The sequence below is a fragment of the Loxodonta africana genome, chromosome 3, assembly GCF_030014295.1.
Source record: "Loxodonta africana isolate mLoxAfr1 chromosome 3, mLoxAfr1.hap2, whole genome shotgun sequence".
Taxonomy (NCBI): Eukaryota; Metazoa; Chordata; class Mammalia; order Proboscidea; family Elephantidae; genus Loxodonta; species Loxodonta africana.
In genome coordinates this window covers 168,229,466-168,250,361 of record NC_087344.1, presented here as the reverse complement: position 1 = coordinate 168,250,361, position 20,896 = coordinate 168,229,466, and the positions used below count along the sequence as shown (strand labels likewise).

At 37.1% G+C, this 20,896-nt stretch overlaps 1 protein-coding gene across 6 annotated transcripts in view; it reads left to right on the top strand.

Moving 5' to 3' along the window:
• Positions 1-20,896, top strand: part of GPSM2 (G protein signaling modulator 2) — a 66,737-nt gene that overhangs the window by 18,785 nt on the left and 27,056 nt on the right. The window contains exons 3-10 of one of the 6 annotated variants that reach the window (XM_010589524.3): positions 76-161; positions 4,349-4,654; positions 14,934-15,155; positions 15,520-15,655; positions 16,387-16,529; positions 17,070-17,193; positions 17,315-17,430; positions 20,041-20,196. In XM_010589524.3, the coding sequence (XP_010587826.2) occupies positions 4,599-4,654; positions 14,934-15,155; positions 15,520-15,655; positions 16,387-16,529; positions 17,070-17,193; positions 17,315-17,430; positions 20,041-20,196 (953 nt within the window). In that variant the 5' untranslated portion in view covers positions 76-161; positions 4,349-4,598. Of the gene's footprint in view, positions 1-8; positions 162-4,348; positions 4,655-14,933; positions 15,156-15,519; positions 15,656-16,386; positions 16,530-17,069; positions 17,194-17,314; positions 17,431-20,040; positions 20,197-20,896 lie in introns of those variants that run through there. The other 5 variants (XM_023547432.2, XM_003409538.4, XM_010589525.3 and 2 more) reach the window with 5 other exon arrangements.

Sequence of the window (20,896 nt, the reverse complement as noted above, 5' to 3'; positions counted from 1 at the left end):
TGTCTTTCTATAGCTTCTGTCCCTTTCTGGGATATGGAAAAAGTGACTGGTTTGTTTTTATTTCTCTACGGTCAGACCACAAGATGCTGTGAGCTGGCAGTTTTGTTAGCTGTGAAGTGTTTGCAGCATTGCTTAAAACCTGGGAGATGCTATTAAGGGAGGTATGTGTTCCTTGCAAATTACTAGTTTGGCACCTCCTTAGAGGTGCCAAACTAGTCTTAATGGAGGTAGGAGGCTAAACTTGATGACCACTCAGTATTCTTTCAAACCTATATTTTCTATTCTAGTTCCCAGTTCTGTCTTTACATTTTCTTAGCCTAATTAACAAATTCATAATTTAGTATTTGTTCCAGATTTTATAGTGTTACACTATATAAACTTTGTGTTAAATATGAAGTGTGTTTGCTAATTCCATGTAATGGAGGCAGTGATAGTTCAGTGGTAGAATTCTTCACTGGGTGGGTTGGGTTATGTGGGACACCAGGGTTCAATTCCTGGCCAGTGCACCTCTGTCAGTAGAGGCTTGGGCACTGCTATGCTTTAGTGGAGCTTCCAGACTAAGACTAGGAAGAAAGGCTGTCAATATACTTTCTAAAATCAGCTATGAGGGGTGGGGAGGAGGTGACTGGAAGGCAGCTAAGGACAACAGCAGCAGCAGCAATGTGGAGCATGTGTGAGTGAACACATTGTAACTAAATTGGTGATAGAGTTTTTGTAACATGAATCATTGAATCAAGAATTGCTTGTTAGTTCAGTGAATAATTTTAAGATAAGTACTGTATAGTAATTGTTATGGAGCTTGTAATACAGCAGTAACTTTTTTTTTGGATATACTTTTGAGAATAGTAAAACCACAGTATAAATTGTCCTTAGTAAAATGGTGAATAGCATTCTCTCTTATTGCTTGTTCTAGTTATTTAAAACATTGTTCTCAGTGCAATCTTAATCAAGTAAGGTATTTTGCAACTTCATTTTATATACCTTTGTTCATTTAACTACATATTTACATTTTAATAAGGAAGAAATGAACATGTTTATAATGATCAGTAGAAATGGCAATTTCATTATGTTCTCATGGCTGAAATATTTAAATTCTAGCATAATTGTCTTACATCTTCTTCTGCCTCATTTTATAAAGAAGAGCCTAAGCCTTACAGTGAATATAGGAAGACAGTTTAGTTAACAGTTTAGCTGTTGTATAACCTAGATGCCTTTTGAAGCTATTGCTATGAATAGCTACACTAATTTCCTTTAATATTTTTATTAAGAAAAAAAGAGACACAATGGACAAGAGAAGAGAGATTTGCTGGATGAATAGCTGCTACTTATCTTTTCATCCTTTCTCAAGACACTGCTTCCTTTGTTGGCCAAGGGAGGGGATAAGAGGCATAATATCTTGTGTTTCTTGTGTGCCAAACTGGTTATTAATGTGAAAATCTCATTTTCTCTAGGAAGTTTTATCAGTATTCTCAAGGCTGGTCCTTTCCACCTTTTTCCTTCTTATAGCTCCTTACTCCTCTGTTCCTTACTAACATCTCTCTGATTTCCCAGAGCAAGGGGTGTTAATTATGTTGTAGCTAAAGTACTTAAAAAGATGTTAAGTGGAAAGGGAATTGAGCTTTATTGTACATGCACAAGAAGGAAGAACCAGGACAAATGGGTAGAAATAGACTGCTCAGTGCATGGAACGGCTTTCTAAATGAACTATTCAGAATTAAGATTACCTGCCTTATGACCTTCCTAGGAGTGGTGTAGTGAGATGTTGGGCTAACTGATTTGTAGGATTCCAGGATTTTATAATTGTATCTATTAGTTTATCAGCTTTGTAATACATTCGTCTTTTCCTTATTTGTCTCTTTAAGCAGTTACCTTAAAGATTATAGTTTATATCTGATGTTCTGTAGTTTTTCTGTGATCCGTCTGGTTATGAGTTCATGTTCATTTGTCTTGTTAAGAACTTAGTGTGCTTCTTCAGTCTGTTAATGTTTTTCTTCAATTCTGAAAAATTATTGATCTTCATCAGTGGAGATTTTGCCTTTACTCTTTTTTCTGTATTTCCTTCTGGTGCTCCTATTACGCCTATGTTAAATCCTTTTATTTTGTCCTTCTTTTTTTTGAACTGCTCTTTAGGATTTTCCATTTCTTTATCTGTTTGTGTACACTCTGAATATTTTCTTCAGATATTTTCTAGTTCACTTATTCTCTGTTTAGCTATATCAGCCCTGATGTTTAACCATACATTGAGTTCTTAATTTCAGTGTTCATTAACAATAGAAAAAAATAGAAACAACCCAAATGCCCATCAACAGCAGAATTAAAAATATATTTGGTATACAATGGAATATGATATAGCATTAAAAATTAATGAATTTTAGCTGTATGCAACAACATGAGATGAATCTCAGAAACAATGCTGAGTAAAAACAAGTTATGAAAGAAAATACAGGGTTTTTGTTAGGTGGCATCAAGTCAGTTCCAAGTTATAGCGACCCTATGTACAACAGAATGAAACACTGCCAGGCTCTGCGCCATCCTCACAATCGTTATGCTTGACCCCATTGTTGCAGCTTCTGTGTCCATCCATCTCCTTGAGGGTCTTCCTCTTTTTCACTGACCCTCTACCAAGCATGATGTCCTTCTCTGGAAACTGATCCCTCCTTATAACATGTCCAAAGTATGTGAGACGTAATCTTGCCATCCTTGCTTCTAAGGAGCGTTCTGGTTGTTCATTCTTAAGGCGGTCCATGGTATATTCAGTACTATTTGCCAGGACCACGGTTCAAAGGGATCAGTTCTTCTTCAGTCTTCCTTATTCATTGTCCAGCTTTCACATGTATATGAAGCAATTGAAAACTCTATGGCTTGGGTCAGGCACACTTTGTCTTCAAGGTTACATCTTTGCTTTTTAACACTTTAAAGACGTCTTTTGCAGCAACTTTTTCCAGTGGGATGCATCTTTTGATTTCTTGACTGCTGCTTCCTTGGGTGTTGATTGTGGATGCAAGTAAAATGAAATCCTTGACAACTTCAGTTTTTTCGCCGTTTATAATCATATTGCTTATTGGTCCAGTTGTGAGATTTTTGTTTTATGTTGAAGTGTAATCCCTACTGAAGGCTGTGGTCTTTGATCTTCATCAGTAAGTGCTTCAAGTCCTCTTCACTTTCACCAAGCAAGGTTATATCATCTGCATAACACAGATTGTTAATGAGACTTCCTCCAATCCTGGTACCCTGTTAGTCTGTCTTCATAATATCCAGCTTCTCGGATTATTTGCTCAGCATACAGATTGAATAAGCATGGTGAAAGGATACAACCCTGACGCATACCTTTCCTAACTTTAAACCAATCAGCATCCCCTTGTTCTGTCCGAATGACTGCCTCTTGATCTATGTACAGGTTCCTCATGAGCACAATTAAGTGTTCTGGAATTCCCATTCTTCTCAATGTTATCTGTAATTTGTTATGATCCACACACTCAAATGCCTTCGCATAGTCAATAAAACACAGTTAAACATCTTTCCAGTATTCTTTGCTTCCAGTCAGGATCCATCTGACTTCAGCAATGATATCCCTGGTTCCACATCCTCTATTTATGTAAGTCCAAAAGTGTATACAACCAAACAATATATTATTTAGGGTAATACAAACATTTGTGGTAAAGTTATAAAGACGAGCAAGGGAATGATGAATAGAATTCAGCTTAGAGATTACCTTAGAGGGTAAAGGGAGATGGTGGGTTAGAATGGGGCACCCAGGAGACTTTAAAGGCAATGGTAATGTTCTTTATCTTAAACTGGGTGGTGTTATATATATGTTAATTGTGTTATTATTATTTTTACTACATTTCTTTTGTACCTACTGAGTATAATAAAAACGTCTTAAAGACCTTTTTTTCAGAACAGATGAGTACAACTATACTCTAATTATCAGCACAGATATTTTCTTTGAAGAAATAAATTTATGGAGTTTATTTAGAGTTAACTTGTTCAAGTAATTATTGAATTTTCATTTCATTTGTCTCTAGCACTTTTTAAAAGCTCGAGGTATCATAATTTTGTTTTTAGATACTCATATGATACGTATCACTCTGTTTATAATAGAAGATATTACATAAAATTTTTAAAAACCAATTCTAAAAATTAAAGTGCCGTTATCAAGCCTGTCATATATTCACATCCTTGTTTAGAAGCCCTGTGCTGACAGTTAAGCCCTCTGCTGTGTCTCTCAAGCGATTGACATGACAGCAGTCTATGGAGTTAGCTATGTGATTATGTACAGACTGGGGTTACTGTAGGTTATTCTTTGAAAATAGGACTTCAAGCAAAGCATCTTGTATTCCTTTTGCAGAAATGTTGCTGAGGTGCTGCTGAAAGGGCCAGAGATGCAAGGATTTGGGACACATTTTGAACCTTTAAGCTGTATGACATTGACCTCCTTTCATAATTAATAAAGAAGAAGCAGGAGCTTAGGATATATTAACACCAACTCATTAATGTACTAACCCGACAATGTTCTGCAAATAATTCTACAGTGTAAAGAACTGGATTGGGACAAAATAAGATAATTTCATATTTTACTCAGCTTATAATATGACTCGATGGAGGAAAATTTGATAAGCATGAGGGAAGAACATTCTTTTCATGTTCGTTACAGGTAAGACTGTTACTTTCTTAGTAGGTGATTTTTAATGCTTATTTAAACATGTATTTAATGCTAATCCATTTCAAATTTAAATGTGAAAATATTCTAAATATCTCAGCCATAGTACCTTCTGTTAATAATATGTCCTTTTTGTTGTGGTTATTATAACATTTTGTACTCTTTCTATAGGATAATGGTGGTAGAGACCAATTATATATTATGATTTATTTATTAATATTCTCTGGAAGAATTTTTATGAAATGTTCCTTTATATTTTGTAACTGTTTATATGATGTAAATATAAAAATGGAATATTATTTCAAAATCTTTGAGGATAAAAGGTGGATTTTTCTTGTTGATTCTTTTTGTTGTTGTGGTGCTCTAAGTGAAAGTTTACAATTCAAGTCAGTTTCTCATACAAAAACTTACACATATTGTTACGTGACCCTAGTTGCTCTCCCTGCAATGTGACAGGACACTCCTCCTCTCCACCCTATATTTCCCGTGTTCATTCAGCCAGCTCCTGTACCCCTCTGCCTTCTCATCTGGCCTCCAGACAGGAGCTGTCCACGTAGTCTCATGTGTCTACTCAAGCTAAGAAGCACAGATGGATTTTTTTAAATGTGTCAGCTGAATGACCTAACTTTCGTGTTTTAATTTTTAAATGTTAATCGTTTATAAATGAGCTTTTTAAAGAATGGGTATTAAAGTTGGAAAGGGCAGATACTTTCTACACATGATAAGCCCATAAAAAAAAAAAAAAATAAGCCCATAGCCACTTTAATGTTCAGTGATAAAATATTAATGGCATTTCTGATGCAATTATGAACAAAGCACAGATACCTGCATCACCATTATTTAACACTTGTTCTAGAAGTTCTGGTCTGTACTCTAAACCATAAAATAAACACAAGCATAAATATTGGAATGGAAGACAATTGTGTGTGAGATGATTAGATACTAATATATTATCAAAAGTGTTACAAGTTAATTGTTAAATAACAGAACTTTATAACAGTGAATAGAATTCAAAATCTGTAATGAGTGAAGGTATTTACTACTAAATCTTAGACATCTGAACACATGCTTAGGAAATAGTGAGGAGATTTGTCACATTAGGGCACGGTACCAAGGAAGTTTATGCAGGTGAGATATCGTTGTTGTGCGCCATCAAGTCAGTTCCGACTCATAGAGACCCTGTAGAGCAGAGTAGAGCTGCCCGCAGGGTTTCCAAGGAGCCTCTGGTGGATTCAAACTGCTGACCTTTTGGTTAGCAGTTATAGCTCCTAACCACTGTACCACCAGGGCTCCAAGGTAAGATGAAGGCATTTCTATTAAAATTTTTAAGTTTCAAATAAAAGAAAATGAAGACATTCAACATAATTAAAGTGAACTTTTAATATATGAAATACCCTCGCCCTCATGAAGTCCTGCCAGTTTTTCCTAAGTGTTTCTCAGGCCATCTTTTCATCTGGATCCTCCTACTGCTACTGTAGTTCAGGGGAGGATCACATTCCCTGCAGACTGTTTCAGGAGCTCCTTTAGTAGCCCCATTCTCCATTCTTAGCCTCATAAAATCCTTCTTTTAAATTTGTTACTATTAGGCTCAGTCTGAAACTCAGAGCTAGCCACATAGCCTTTCTGTTTATGGTGGCAGAGCTAAGCTTAACATAGCGCAGAAAATCTTTCATTATTTGGTCTCTACCTTTTCCTTCAGCCTTACTTCATACCAGTCATTTTCTTGTAATTTGAGCTCTTGTTCCCTGCACGTGTCGTGCCATTTCATGTCGTAGTGCCTTTGCTATGCTATACCCACTGCCTTGAATGCCCTTCCCACTTTCTTGGCTTAGCTAATTCTACTCAACATTTAATTTCAGCTCAGAGATGGTCTCCTCCTGATAACCATTTCTAAACTTCATAGTTTGGCTATGTACCCTCCCTGTATGCACATAGCATCCTTGCATATATCTTTCTTAGCACTTACTGTATTAAAATTCAAAGTATCTGTTTATATGGCTGTTTCCTCCTCCTTTGCATTTCTCTTCTTTGACCATTAACTGCTTTAGGGTAGCCATGATGCCTAGCTTGGTTTTTGGGACATAGTCCACATTTGATAGAATGTCCACTGAACTTCACTGGACTCCGACATAACCATCAAATGAACCTAATGAGTTGTTTATATGTCTTGCTGAACGTTTTGAAGAGTGGTATGCTTCCTAACACAGTAAGAGCAGTAGATAGGGAGGAACGATTATACCTCTGCCTGTTGGAAGATCTTAGATTTGTCCTTTTTCCATGACACAGGTCAAGTGTGGTGATATATTGGTTTAGGCCTTCACCATGGGAAACTTTAAAATTCTGTAGCTGTCTGTAGTAAAATATACCATACACATCCCTGGTTTCATCAGTCAGTGCTCTAAGGTCAGAATTCTGCGTATTGATGGGATTGCTGTGCTGTATAAATGAGGGAAATGGTTTGTACCCTTAATGTTGGGAGTCATGCCTGATAGAAGTTACTCTTTTACTCTGGTGAATACTACTTAGCATGTTATGTTTTAAACATCTGGTTCTTCCATTATGGAGGTTCTCATTTATCCCTGGAAGAGTTTCTTTGCCACAATGACTTTATAATTTTGAAATGGAATATTTTCTTTGGACGCTAATGAACCTTTTCAGGGATTTCAGGAAGCTTTATGAAATATTTGGGAAGGTAGAGAAAAATGGAGACTGATCATAACATGGAGTTAGTTTCTAAATCTTTCTAATAAACATTTAAATACTTTGTATGTTATAAAAATTAGACTATTACACATAAATTTTAAAGGAATACAGTTTTGGTATTAAGTTCTTAAATTTTGCTAGATTGATGTTCTTGTCTGAAAAATAGTTTGAAGTAATGTGGAGTGGTGAAAAGAATACTGGATTTGGAAAACAAAGACAGAATTTCACTTCTTAGCTCTGCCATTGTGTGACCTTAAGCAGGTCACTTAACCTGTCTGAACATCAATTTCTTGTTCCGTAATAATACCTATTTCAGAGAGTTATTTTGAGAATGAAATTTGATTTAATATAGTAAAATCTGTGAAAGCCAGAACCTACGTAAGGAGGAAACCAGTCAGATATGGAAAACTCAAATATTTTCCACTAAAGCAAGTAGTAGAAAAGTAGTAAGACTGTACCCTGTCGAAGGCAGAAAACTAGCAAGATGCAGAAAAACAAGGCGAGTTCCAGTTCTCACAGGTTTTACTGTATATGTTAAAATCACTTTTAAAACTAAGTTACCATACAAATTTTAAATGAAGATAACTTTGTGCTACTTTTCCTTTTATAAAATAAATTAGAAGAATGAGATCCATGTGGTAAACTGAGCGGACGAAATTGTTTACCGGGGCTAGGACTGGTGGTAGAAAAGGTCCATGCCCAAGGAGAACGTGGAGCTCGGGTTAGAAAACCAGATGCCTTGCCCACAGAAGATGGAGAGCTATCTCTTATTTTAAGTCCTGAATCACTTCATTTATTTCTACATAGTATGTAAGCCCCTTGAGAGCGAGTCTGATTTGGACATAATAGGTATTTTTAAATCATTCTAAATGGTGTAGCATCAAGGTTGCTTTCACTGATGTACTATAACACAAGAAACCAAGTTTAAGATAGTAAGAAAGATAGTAAAGGTCAAAATATATTGTAGAAGAAAAATTAAATTAAAAAATAAGAAAAAAAGATTAAAATGAAATGTTTGTGTAGAAAATGAGAAATTATAGTTAAAATGTTCAATCTATTATTAGTAAAAATGAAAACGTTTCAGTCAAGGATAATATGCCGTGTTTATTTAGTTATTAGAAAAGCACTTTCCTTGATTATACAGCTAGATAGACCATTAGGAAGAATAAGAGAGAGGCTTTGTGTATGGGATATATTTTAAAGGAGAGGTATTTTCCTGGTTTGTCTTCTAAGTCTGGGTATGTTCTTTGTATCACCACAACTGGTAAACAAATGAAGTAATTCTATTCTCTCATAGAGACAGGGGATATGAAATTACCTTCTCTGTTACTATTTAATGAACTTCTAAAAAATTTATAAACAAACCTACCCTGATTAGCTGCTAACAGTTTTGCTATTAGATATATTTGATGGAGTTATTTTGGATTTTGCCAGTTATTGATTTGTCTTCTAATAAAATATATCAGAGCCATAATATAGCTCAGAATTAATCACTAGAGAGTTTGGGACTTTGTTTAGAACATTAGTTACTGAAATTACTTTTCTAAGGTGGTTTCTCCTATAGGGCAGTCGCACTCTGTGACCTTAGGACAGCTATATAAGAGCAAGGTTCCAGTTTGTTACCACTGTTTCTAACAATAAGTATGTAAAACTCCTTTTCAAAAATTTAAAGATGTTATGTATGGCACAGTTAAGCCTATAGTTAAATTTTGTTGGATGCAACACTGTTTAGGTTGATGCTTTCATTATAACGTCATGTAAGTTTAAATCCAGAAGGTAAAATATTTGTGGTGAAGGTATTTATTTGAAGATACCTCTCTGCTTTATATAAACATAGGCAAACACTGTTATAAACTTCTACTTTCTGAATTTCTTACATATAAATGGCCGGTTTCACCATGTCCCTTACTTTCTGGTCAGCAGTTCAATTGTCCCGAACCAATGGTGCGCCTATGTGTGACTCTTGCTCTACGTCTGCCTCAGGGAACTCGTGTGCCATCATTAGTATTTGGTTGTATTTTAAAAAAAAGCCAAACCTCTTCCTCGAGTTGGTTCTGACTCATAGCAACCCAATAGTACAGAGCAGAACTGCCCCATGGGGTTTCCAAGGAACAGCTGGTAAGATTCAAACTGCCGATCTTTTGGTTAGCAGCTGAACTCTTTAACCACTGCGCCACCAGGGCTATACAACTATTGTGTTGTATAAAACTGGTTGTCATCGAGTCGATTCTGACCCACAGCAACCCTGCAGAACAGAGTAGAACCACCCCATAGAGTTTCCAAGGAGCTCTTGGAGGATTTAAACTGCTGACCCTTTGGTTAGCAGCCATAGCACTTAACCACTACGCCACCAGGGTTTTCTTCTGTTGCTTAAAAAAAAAAAAAAAGTGGCATGTAATTTTTGTAACCAGTATTCTATTAATGGGCATTTAAGATGTTTGCAGATTTTTTTTTTTTCCTGCTGTGAACATCCTTTTACATATATCTTTTTGAACTTGTGTAAATACATTCTTAGGATCAATTCCTAGCAATGAAATTGCTGGAGATATATATATATATGTATTTTTTATATATATGTCACTGGGTGGCAGAAACCGCCAAGCACTCAACTACTAGCTAAAAGGTTGGTGATTTGAACCCGCCCAGAGGCACCTCGAAAGACAATCCTGGCAATCTGCTTTCTAAAGGTCACAGCCTTGAAAACGTTCTACTCTGCACATATGGGGTCTCCATGAATCGAAATATCAATCTTTTACTGACTCATTTCTCTTCACACACAGAATACGCCAGTAACCTGATAAAATCTTAAACAGAAATATTTATTTTCTTTTATAAAATCTCTCATTTTCAAAATACAGTTCTAAAAGAAGTTTTTACTTGTGTAAGACAAAAATAAGCTTATTGTAAGATGACATAATGCAATGCAATTATAGGAATTTGAGCTTTCTGATTGAATTTCTCTATTTAAGTCTTCCTTTATCTAATTGGCATGGTCTAATTTTGAAGCAAAGTGTTAAATCTTGGTTTACTTGCTTTATTTGCCTAGATTCATAACATGATGCTGAAATCACTAGTCCTTGAACAGGTAGTAACCGTTGTTTAAATTATTTGATTATAAAAAGAAGATACCTGAATGTGAAACTTGAAAATAGCTTATTAGAGATAGCTACATAAATCTGTTTATTCGGACTCAGGAGTCTGCTTTCAACCTTTGAATTAGCAATTGTCTTTGTTCATCTTAGTCCAGACCTTTCTTTTAGCTTCATTGTAATTATTTGTCACATTTCCCATCCATTTTAATTTAAGGCTCTAAGGAGCCATGAAGTTTTATAGACTGAAAGAGCACCTGAAGAAACATGTTAGTCAGCTTTCTACTAGATACACAAAAGTATAATCATATTTGAACAAATTTAGGGTGAGTGGTAGTTTAATTCACATTTCCTTTTTTTTTTTTTTTTTTAAGCTTCAAGTGAACATTTACCATTCCAATCAGTCTGTCACATGTAGGTTTACATACATCTTACTCCCTTCTCCCACTTGCTCTCCCCCTATTGAGTCAGCCCTTACAGTCTCTCGTTTCGTGCCAATTTTACCTTCTTCCCTCTCTCTCTATCTTCCCATCCCCCCTCCAGTCAAGAGTTGCCAACACACTCGCCCGTGTCCACCTGATTTAATTAGCTCACTCTTCATCAGTATCTCTCTCCCCCGCACTGACCAGTCCTTTTCATGCCTGATGATTTGTCTTCGGGGATGGTTCCTGTCCTGTGCCATCAGAAGTTCTGGGGAGCATTGTCTCTGGGATTCCTCTAGTCGCAATCATACCATTAGGTGTGGTCTTTTAATGAGAATTTGGGGTCTGCATCCCATTGGTCTCCCGCTCCCTCAGGAGTTGTCTGTTGTGTTCCCTGACAGGGCAGACATCGATTGTGGCCGGGCACCAACTTGTTCTTCTGGTCTCAGGATATTGTAGGTCTCTGGTTCAAGTGGCCCTTTCTGTCTCTTGGGTTCTTAGTTGTCGTGTGACCTTGGTGTTCTTCCTTTGTCTTTGCTCCCGGTGGGTTGAGACCAATTAATATATTTTAGATGGCTGCTTGTTGGCATTTAGGACCCCAGGTGCCACAATTCAAAGTGGGATGCAGAGTGTTTTCATAATAGAATTGTTTTGCCCATTGATTTAGAAGTCCTCTCAAACCAAGTTCCCCAGACCCCAGCCCCTGCTTCGCTATCCTTTGAAGCTTTCATTTTATCTCGGAAACCTCTTTACTTTTAATCCTGTCCAATTAGGCTGACCTTCCTTGTTTTGAGTGTTGTCTTTCCCTTCACCCAAAGCAGTTCCCATCTACAGATTGATCAATCACATTTCCTTTTAAAACAATGATTCTTAACCTGGCATGTATCCTAGAATTACCTAGGGATTTTAAGAAAATATTGATGGCCAGATTCACCCCCAGAGAGTAGGACGCAGTATTGAGAGTTTCAAAAAAGCACTTCACATGAGCTTTGCTCTCTGCATCCAGGGTTAAGAACCACAGCTCTATTAGAAAGGAACCCTGGTGGCACAGTGGTTAAAGTGCTCAAACCTACCAGCGGCTCCTCAAGATAAAAGACTTGGTGATCCGCTTCCATAAAGACCGGCGCTCTACAGCCAAGTAAACCCTATGGGACAATTCTACTCAGTCCTACAGGGTCGCTATGAATTAGTTATAAGGAGCCCTGGTGGCACAGTGGTCAAAGTACTCAGCTGCTAACCCAAAGGTTGGCGGTTCAAACGCACAAGCGACTCCGCGGAAGAAAGATGTGGAAGTCTGCTTCCGTAAAGATTTACAGCCTTGGAAACCCTATGGGGCAGTTCTACCTGTTCTGTAGGGTCGCTGTGAGTCAGAATTGACTGGATGCAATGCATTTGGTGGTTTTTTATGAGTCGAATCCGACTCGATGGTAGTGGGAGGGTGAATACTCTGTTAGAGTTGCTCAAATATAACTAAAAAAAAACCCGTTGCATTAAGAATAACTATGAATCTCTGAAACATCTCATAACATAGAGGAATCTGGAAGGCATTATGCTGAGTGAAATTAGTTGCAAAAGGACAATCTCTGAAACATCTCATAACATAGAGGAATCTGGAAGGCATTATGCTGAATGAAATTAGTTGTAAAAGGACAAATATTACATAAGACCATTATTATAAGAACTCTAGAAAAAGTTTAAACACAGAAAGTGTTCTTTGATGGTTACGAGGGTGGAGAGGGAGGGAGAGGGGTATTCACTAACTAAATCCACCACCACTAAAAACCTACCCACTGCAAACTAAATAGTAGACTAGAATTATTTTAGGTGACAGGAAGGACAATACACAATACAGGGGAAGTCAGCAAAACTGGACTAAACCAAAAACAAAGACTTTCCTGAATACAACCAAACTCTTCGAAGACCAGAGTAGCAAGGACAGGGGTCTGGGGACCATGGTTTCAGGGGACATCTAGGTCAATTGCCATAAATATATGAAGAAAACGTTCTGCATCCCACTTTGGAGAGTGGCATCTGGGGTCTTAAATGCTGGCAAGTGGCCATCTAAGATGCATCAGTTGGTCTCAATCCACCTGGAACAAAGGAGAATGAAGAACACCAAAGACATATGGTAAAGATGAGCCCAAGAGACAGAAAGGGCCACATAAACCAGAGACTCCATCAGCCTGAGACCTGAAGAACTAGATGGTACCTGGCTACCACCAATCTCTGCCCTGACAGGGAACACGACAGAGAATCCCTGATGGAGCAGGAGAACAGTGGGATGCAGGTCTCAAATTCTCTTGAAAAGACCAGGCTTAATGGTCTGACGAGACTGGAGGGACCCTGGGGGTTGTGGTCCCCAGACCCTTTGTTAGCCCAAGATTGGAACCATTCCCGAAACCAACTCTCCAGACAGGGATTGGACTAGACTATAAGAGAGATAATGCTACTGGTGAGGAGTGAGCTTCTTGGCTCAAGTAGACACATGAGACTATGTGGGTAACTCTTGTCTGGAGGCGAGATGAGAAGGAGGAGGGGGACAGGAGCTGGTTGAATGGACATGGGGAATACAGGGTGGAGAGGAGAAGTGTGCTGTCTCACAAGGAGGAGAGCCCCTAGGAATACATAGCAGTGTTTGTATAACTTGTGGTATAAGAGACTGACTTGATTTGTAAACTTTCACTTAAAGCACAATAAATACATAAATTAAAAAAAAAACAAAACTGCCAAGTCAATTCCAATTCACAGCGACCCTATAACCAAAACAAAACCAGTTCCCATCAAGTCGATTTTGACTTGCAAGTGACCCTAAAGTAAGAAGTAATTTAGTGGTACTCCAGAAATTAAAATGCTTGATGAGCTGAATCAGAGTTTTTCAAAGGGTGATAATGTTTACCACTGAAGGTACCTAAGGTGATTTTACTCACATTTTATTTTATTAGTTATGTATTTGTTTTAATGTGTATTAGAACACAAATACAAATATTACGTCAAACTCAGCTTCACCTAGTTACTGCTTTGGATGAAGCTAGATTATTTTAGATGCCAAGTTAGAGGCAATTTGCCAAATTATAGAAGCGTATTAGGCAGATAGGAAACCCTGGTGGCGTAGTGGTTAAGTGCTACAGCTGCTAACCCAAGGGTCAGCAGTTCAAATCCTCCAGGCGCTCCTTGAAAACTCTATGGGGCAGTTCTATTCTGTCCTATTGGGTCGCTATGAGTCGGAATTGACTCGACGGCACTGAGTTTGGTTTTGGTTTGGTTTATTAGGCATGAAATGTTTGAGAAACACAATGGCATCTTCAGTGATGGGCCTCTCCTCAAGCCGAGTATTAGAACTTGATGTGTCACGTGTCCCCCCCTCCCCCCACAGATGTATTCACAGTTACTTAATTCCAACTTTTTCAATTCAAGGGCAGACTTTAAGAATTAGAATTTCTGAAAATCATTAAATCATCGCTTTGTAACTTAGTTTCTTATCACTTAGTTCTCTTGTAAAAATGTGCCTTGTAGATGAAGATATTTTGCTCTTTTATTTTTCTCATGTAGAGGTGGGTGTCTAGTAGAAAAGGAGTGCATGTGTACGTGTGTGTAAGTGTGTGTGTGTGAGAGAGAGATGGTGGGAGAGATTGATGGACAGGTAAATAGAAGACCTAGATAGAGAAGACCTCACCTTCCCAGGCACCCCTTTTTCTCCCCACACTCTCAGGAAACCTATAGATTTGCCACAACTCAAAACAACTTAGGAAACACTGCTTTAGAATCTCTCGCTGGTAGTGGGTTGCTCTGGGTTGCTCTGGGCGGGCCAGTTGAAATAGCCCAAAAAAAAAAAAAGTTATTTAGCAAGCCTGTATAACAGACCTTTACGGCTCAGAAAATTTGAATAGGCAGATTAGCTTTTGCTGTTTTGTTCTCAATAATGCAGTTATAGAGGCAACGGTTCTGAGCAAGTGTAGCCACATACATAGATCACAGTTAAATTTTATTACCGTAAGTTAAAAAATATTGTGGTTCAACTGTAATTTGTATTGTAAATGTCTGTTCTGTGTAATTTTGTAGAATGGAAGCTTCTTGCCTAGAACTGGCCTTGGAAGGGGAGCGTCTTTGTAAATCAGGGGACTGCCGTGCCGGCGTGTCGTTCTTTGAAGCTGCAGTTCAAGTTGGAACTGAAGACCTAAAAACACTTAGTGCTATTTACAGCCAGCTGGGCAATGCTTATTTCTATTTGCATGATTATGCCAAAGCATTAGAATACCATCATCATGATTTAACTCTTGCAAGGTAATTAATTTAAGCTTTTTAATATTCTTCCTCCCTAAATTAACTGTGTTAAAATGTTTTCATTCAATTACAAAAACTAGCTGAATTTAATGAGTTCTAGTTCAGTGGTATCACTTTTTGGAACTAATCTTTAGACTGAACGCAGAGTTTAGTTAAATGAATGGTGATGAAATGACCCTAGAGTTTAACTAAATGCCTGAAAATTAATTAAATACAGAAATGTAGGTTTTTCATTTTTGTTTAAAGTAGGTTTCAAGGCTAATGGTTCTCACTTATCCTAAAAGTGTATCAGTTATCTTCTAGGAAAACTAACTGTACTCTGTTTGCTTCATATTTTAATGCCATTTTTTTTTTCTTTTCCCAGGACTATTGGAGACCAGCTGGGGGAAGCCAAAGCTAGTGGTAATTTGGGAAATACCTTAAAAGTTCTTGGGAATTTTGATGAGGCAGTTGTTTGTTGTCAGCGGCACCTAGATATTTCCAGAGAGCTCAATGACAAGGTAATACAGAAACACAAAATGGTAGGCCAAATGTTTTCATTGAAATTGTTTTGTGTTTTAATACTATATAATTATTATGTAGTTTATCTAAAAGTTAATGACAAAAAATAAAATTTTCATAGATAAATAGAAGGAAAAGAAACCGTAATAAAAAAATTTTTTTTTTAATAGAGATGAAAAGGAAATACTGAGAGATCCTTCTTTTATAAGTACAGGCAGTCCCTGGGTTATGCTTCGACTTACGTACAACCTGTAGTTACCCCATAAAACCTGTTATATTAAAAATTTGAGATATATTCAATGGTTGGTGATAACAAATAGGTGCTACTTCGCGAGGCATCAAAGCATTATTATGTTATTACTGTATTATTATGTTAAAGATGCTTTAGTGTTATCTGGAAGTGTTTCTTTAATGTTTTTTATGCATAGAAAGTTTTTTATACTATATACTAAGACGAACGTTTGACTAACTGACATTAGATATGAACTATACCTAACTGTTCGAATTTGCATACAAAATTGACCTAAAGACAGATTTAGGAATGAAGTCGTTTGTAATCCGGGGACTCCCTGTAATCATTTGTTTAGTTCTGCATGGAAAACGTTTCTTTCCCTTGACCATAATATCAAGGGTATTACTAAAGTGTGATAAGCGTTCTAATACCTGGCCTCTGATTAAAAAAACCCAGGCCTCTGATTAGCAAACGTAAACTCTGCTGATATCCATCTAGGTGGGAGAAGCAAGAGCACTTTACAATCTTGGCAACGTATATCATGCCAAAGGGAAAAGTTTTGGCTACCCTGGTCCTCAGGACACCGGAGAATTTCCCGAAGAAGTGAGAGACGCCCTGCAGGCGGCTGTGGATTATTATGAGTGAGTAGCACTGATGGGGTCCTGTGGGCCCAGCCGAGCTGTGGGTCTTCTATACCTTCTTTATCCAGTAGTAACTTTCTCACTTTGGCAAGTATGGGCTAGCAAATGAAAACCTGTTAGGTCAGTTGCTAAAGTATTACCATGTTACCTTAGTATTATCCCCTCCTGTGAAAACTGTCCTTTCACCTGCAGACCAGTGCCACTCAGTGGCAAAAACAAGAAATAACAACGGTTAATTTTTTTTAGTGTAAGTTATTTGAAGTAAATTTAGAATATTGTAGAATTTCTGAGCTACAGGGGTTCTCAGATTAAATCTGTCCTTCACTCTGGGCACAAACCTACCTGCGCAGTTTGATAAAGTGTCCCCAGCTATTTCCTATAAACGCCCTCCATCATATGTGTATCTTTAAAATACGGCACACTATAGCTGTAAGCTTATTTTTTTTTTAATTTTTTTTCTGATAAAAAGAATTACATTTGTAAATCAAATAACATTTTTTTCCCAAACTTACCATTTCACCACTTTTTGTCGTCACTTAGAGAAAACCTGTCCTTAGTGACTGCTTTGGGTGACCGAGCAGCCCAAGGACGCGCCTTTGGAAATCTTGGAAACACACATTACCTCCTTGGCAACTTCAGGGATGCAGTTATAGCTCATGAGCAGGTACGATGGAAGGCCTTGGAGCCAGGTCATTTTCTCCATCAAAGTTTTGAACGGTGATTAGATTATTCTTCAATTTGTTTTTATTTTATAGCCTACATCTAATTAGCATTTTCTGTTTCAGCGTCTCCTTATTGCGAAAGAATTTGGAGATAAAGCGGCTGAAAGAAGAGCATATAGCAACCTTGGAAACGCATATATATTTCTTGGTGAATTTGAAACTGCCTCTGAATATTACAAGTTAGTCTAATATTTCTGTAGATCGATAAAATGTGTAGTTATACAGTTCTAGTAAATCATAGGCTTTGGGTTTAAAACCTGGTTTGCAGTACACCAGCAGCATGACCGTGGGCTCCTAAGCCTCAGTTTGTCATCTCTTACATAAATTATTAATACCTTGGTTTTGAAGTTGTTGTGAGGACTAAAAAATATATTAAGCATTTATTTAGCACACAATGTTCAATAAATATTATTGTACCTAAGAGTTAGTAGCAGTATGTTGTTGTGTGCTATCAAGTTAATTACGACTCACAGCAACACTGTAATATGGAGTAGAACTGCCCTATAGAGTTTCCTAGGCTGCAGTCTTTATGGGAGCAGATCACCAGGTCTTTTCTCCCACAGAGCAGCTGAGTTGGCTCAAACTACAGACCTTTTAGTTAGCAGCCAAGCACCACCAGGGCTCCTTTAGTAGCAGTATAGACCCCTTTACAATTTCATTAGTTTTTATCTTTAAAACCAATTGTTTTTAAATGAAATCCTAAACTTTTAGTCTTTTAAACCTGTTTGATGTATGTGGTGTGTATCTGTATATGCTTTTTTCACTCAGTTATAGATTGAAAGAGAGGCCAAAAGAAAGCCCAATAACAAAAAATATGCCCTAGTTTCCACCAGTGATCATTGAATCACCCCCATTGCGCTCTCTGGAGCAGCCATCCTCCCACCCTCTCTCTGCCCACCTTTGACTCTCACTGTGAGAAGAGGCCTCATTCACTCACCTGAGGAGGTGGCAGTTCCTGCCTCTTCTATAGCAGAGCCTTTCCAGACTATCAGTAGGATTGAAATGTAGATGATAGCAAAGTTTAGATGACTTCAAGTTGCCTAGTCTGTGCTTTCCAGATTGTTTGGAATGTTCCCTAGTTAGTGGGGGTAGAGGTTCATACAGACCTCAGGCAGAAGCTGGGTTGACTGGATCAAAGACACAGCAATTTATATTTTATTTTTAAAGAGTTCATTGTGAGAGGGTTCTAGGTAATTTGCCATCTAAAAAACAAAGAAAAAATTTTTAGGTCTGTCTAAAAATAGAATGGCATCCATCCTGCTTTAAACATTGACTGGTGGTTAATATTCATTGGTTGCTTAGTTACATGTGAAATATTCTCCCAAATAAAATACATCACTATGGAAAGAGTATATATTTTTATTTTAAATATAAAAGTTTCTTAAAATTTAAATTCAAAGGACATAGAAAAGTGGTATGCATATATTAAATATTGAAAAGTTCTGTTGTAAAGTGAGTGGTGGCTATTTGACTGAAGAAGCACTAGTACAAGTAATGAAACTTTACTTTCTCCCCCCAACATACAGACTAGAATTCAGCTTTACACATACTCCAAAAATACTGGTTAGAAATAATTTTGAAACTCTCTTTTGGAATTGTTTTCAGATTTTTACAAGAAGATTATCTCATTTATCATTATAGATTCATATCCTCAGGGTACGAACAGTGGCGTGATGAACCTACTTTAGTAATTAAATTTGATTCCAGAAAGACTTCTGACCATTTACAAATCAACTATACCTTCAAAGAATAATGTGCTAGAAAGGATCGTGCCACAGAATGTGAAAACAATTCCAAAAGTCTTCCCGAAATGTTTGGAGGACAGGCAGCATTAGAATAAGTTTGTTGGCTCCCAAGGTGACTGTTTTGAAAATATCATCATTAAATATGTAATTTTAAGTTTACTTTAAAAAATCTATCACACTATCATGTGGTATGAAGTATTTATATTATTTGGCAGAAATTATGGGAAAGAACCATTTGAATGTATTGACTCCAAAAGCATCTGTAGGTTTAAGCACTGGCAACAACAACAGTGTTAATATTTATAGGACGTTTATTCTGAGCAAGATACCCTTCTAAGCACTTCACATATACTAATTCATTTAATCCTTAAAAAACCTTGTGAGGTGTATTCCCCATGTACAGATGAGGAAACTGATGCACAGGGAGCTTGAGTGACTTGCCCCAGTTGGCACAGCTGATAATTGGCAAAGTTGGGATTTGAGCCCAGACTAGCTCCAGGGTCCATGCTCTTAACTGGTATACTAGCGACTCATTGACAATACCATGTCTTAGGTGGAATTTAGTTAATGTTTAAATGCGGTGTGCACTATTTTTCGTGAATGTGTGGCCAGTGGCCTACATAAGAATATTAACTGTTAAGTATTTAAATTTTTGACAAAATGTAAGGGTAACAGTATGATTGAAAAGAGAAGTTACATGGACAAATGCCTCTTAATTTAAGTAATCACTAATACAATGGGGGAAATTTTTTAAATGTCAAAATTACTTTGTTAACCTTTAGCAGCACTGGATCTCATGTTTTAATACTCCTTTTCTCCAGTGAATTGTTAGGGCTCTCACATTTATTCTAAAAGTCCGAATTTGTCTTTTTGTGTTCCAAAAATGTCTTTTCATTTTGTCGGAAAGTATAGGATATTAGGCTCTAAATCACTTTTACTTTAAAAGCAGCAGAAAAAAGCAGAGAGGGAAAAATGAGAGTTTTATTTTATGGTTATTATAGCTTAAAATAAAAATAATAGTTATGTAAGAATTTCTTTCTTCAGGAAGACACTTCTTTTGGCTCGACAGCTTAAAGACAGAGCTGTAGAAGCACAATCTTGTTACAGTCTCGGAAACACGTATACTTTACTTCAAGACTATGAAAAGGCCATTGATTATCATCTGAGGCACTTAGCAATTGCTCAGGAATTAAACGATAGGTAAGTTATAAACCTTTTTAGTATAGTTTTGGTAAAATATAGATGCAAGATTGAATCTCTAGATTTTTTCCTTTGTTTTTCATTTAGCGTCTTTTTCCTTTTTTTTTTTTTTTTAATTCCTTTTAAAGAAGTGTCCTCCATTTCAATAATGTCCTTCATATATTATTGTTTGTAGGGCTAGCTTGTGATAGAGGATTAGACTGACTTCTTATGCTGTTGAACCAAGACTAGTGAAAAGGTCACAAACTCAAACTACCTTCAAGGTTCTTCCTGACTGGTCAGGCTGGGAATTGTGGTGAACTTAGACATAATGCCCACTGTAAGGGGCGGCTGCTACTCAACTCCAGCTAATTGCTGCCAGGCAGGAATTAGGGCTTAGTATGGCTCCATCTTTCCATTTTTTTTTTTTTTTTTTAAGAGAAACTAGAAGTCCTGAGTTTTACGTGAAATCTCCTGGTTTATGAATGTTGGTGACTAATTCTCTTTTTAACTGTATGAAAAAACAGCATTTCTCTGTAGACCATTAGTCCTGTGCTGTTTGCTTTAGGGAGACAGATTTCTACCTCAGTATAAGAAAGAAATTTTTGATATAATTTTTAAAAATAAAGTATGCTACCTCAAGAGGTAGTGAGTTCTCTCTCCTTGGTGGTGTCCAAACATAGGCTGGATGATTACGTGGTAGGGATGTCATAGAAAGAAA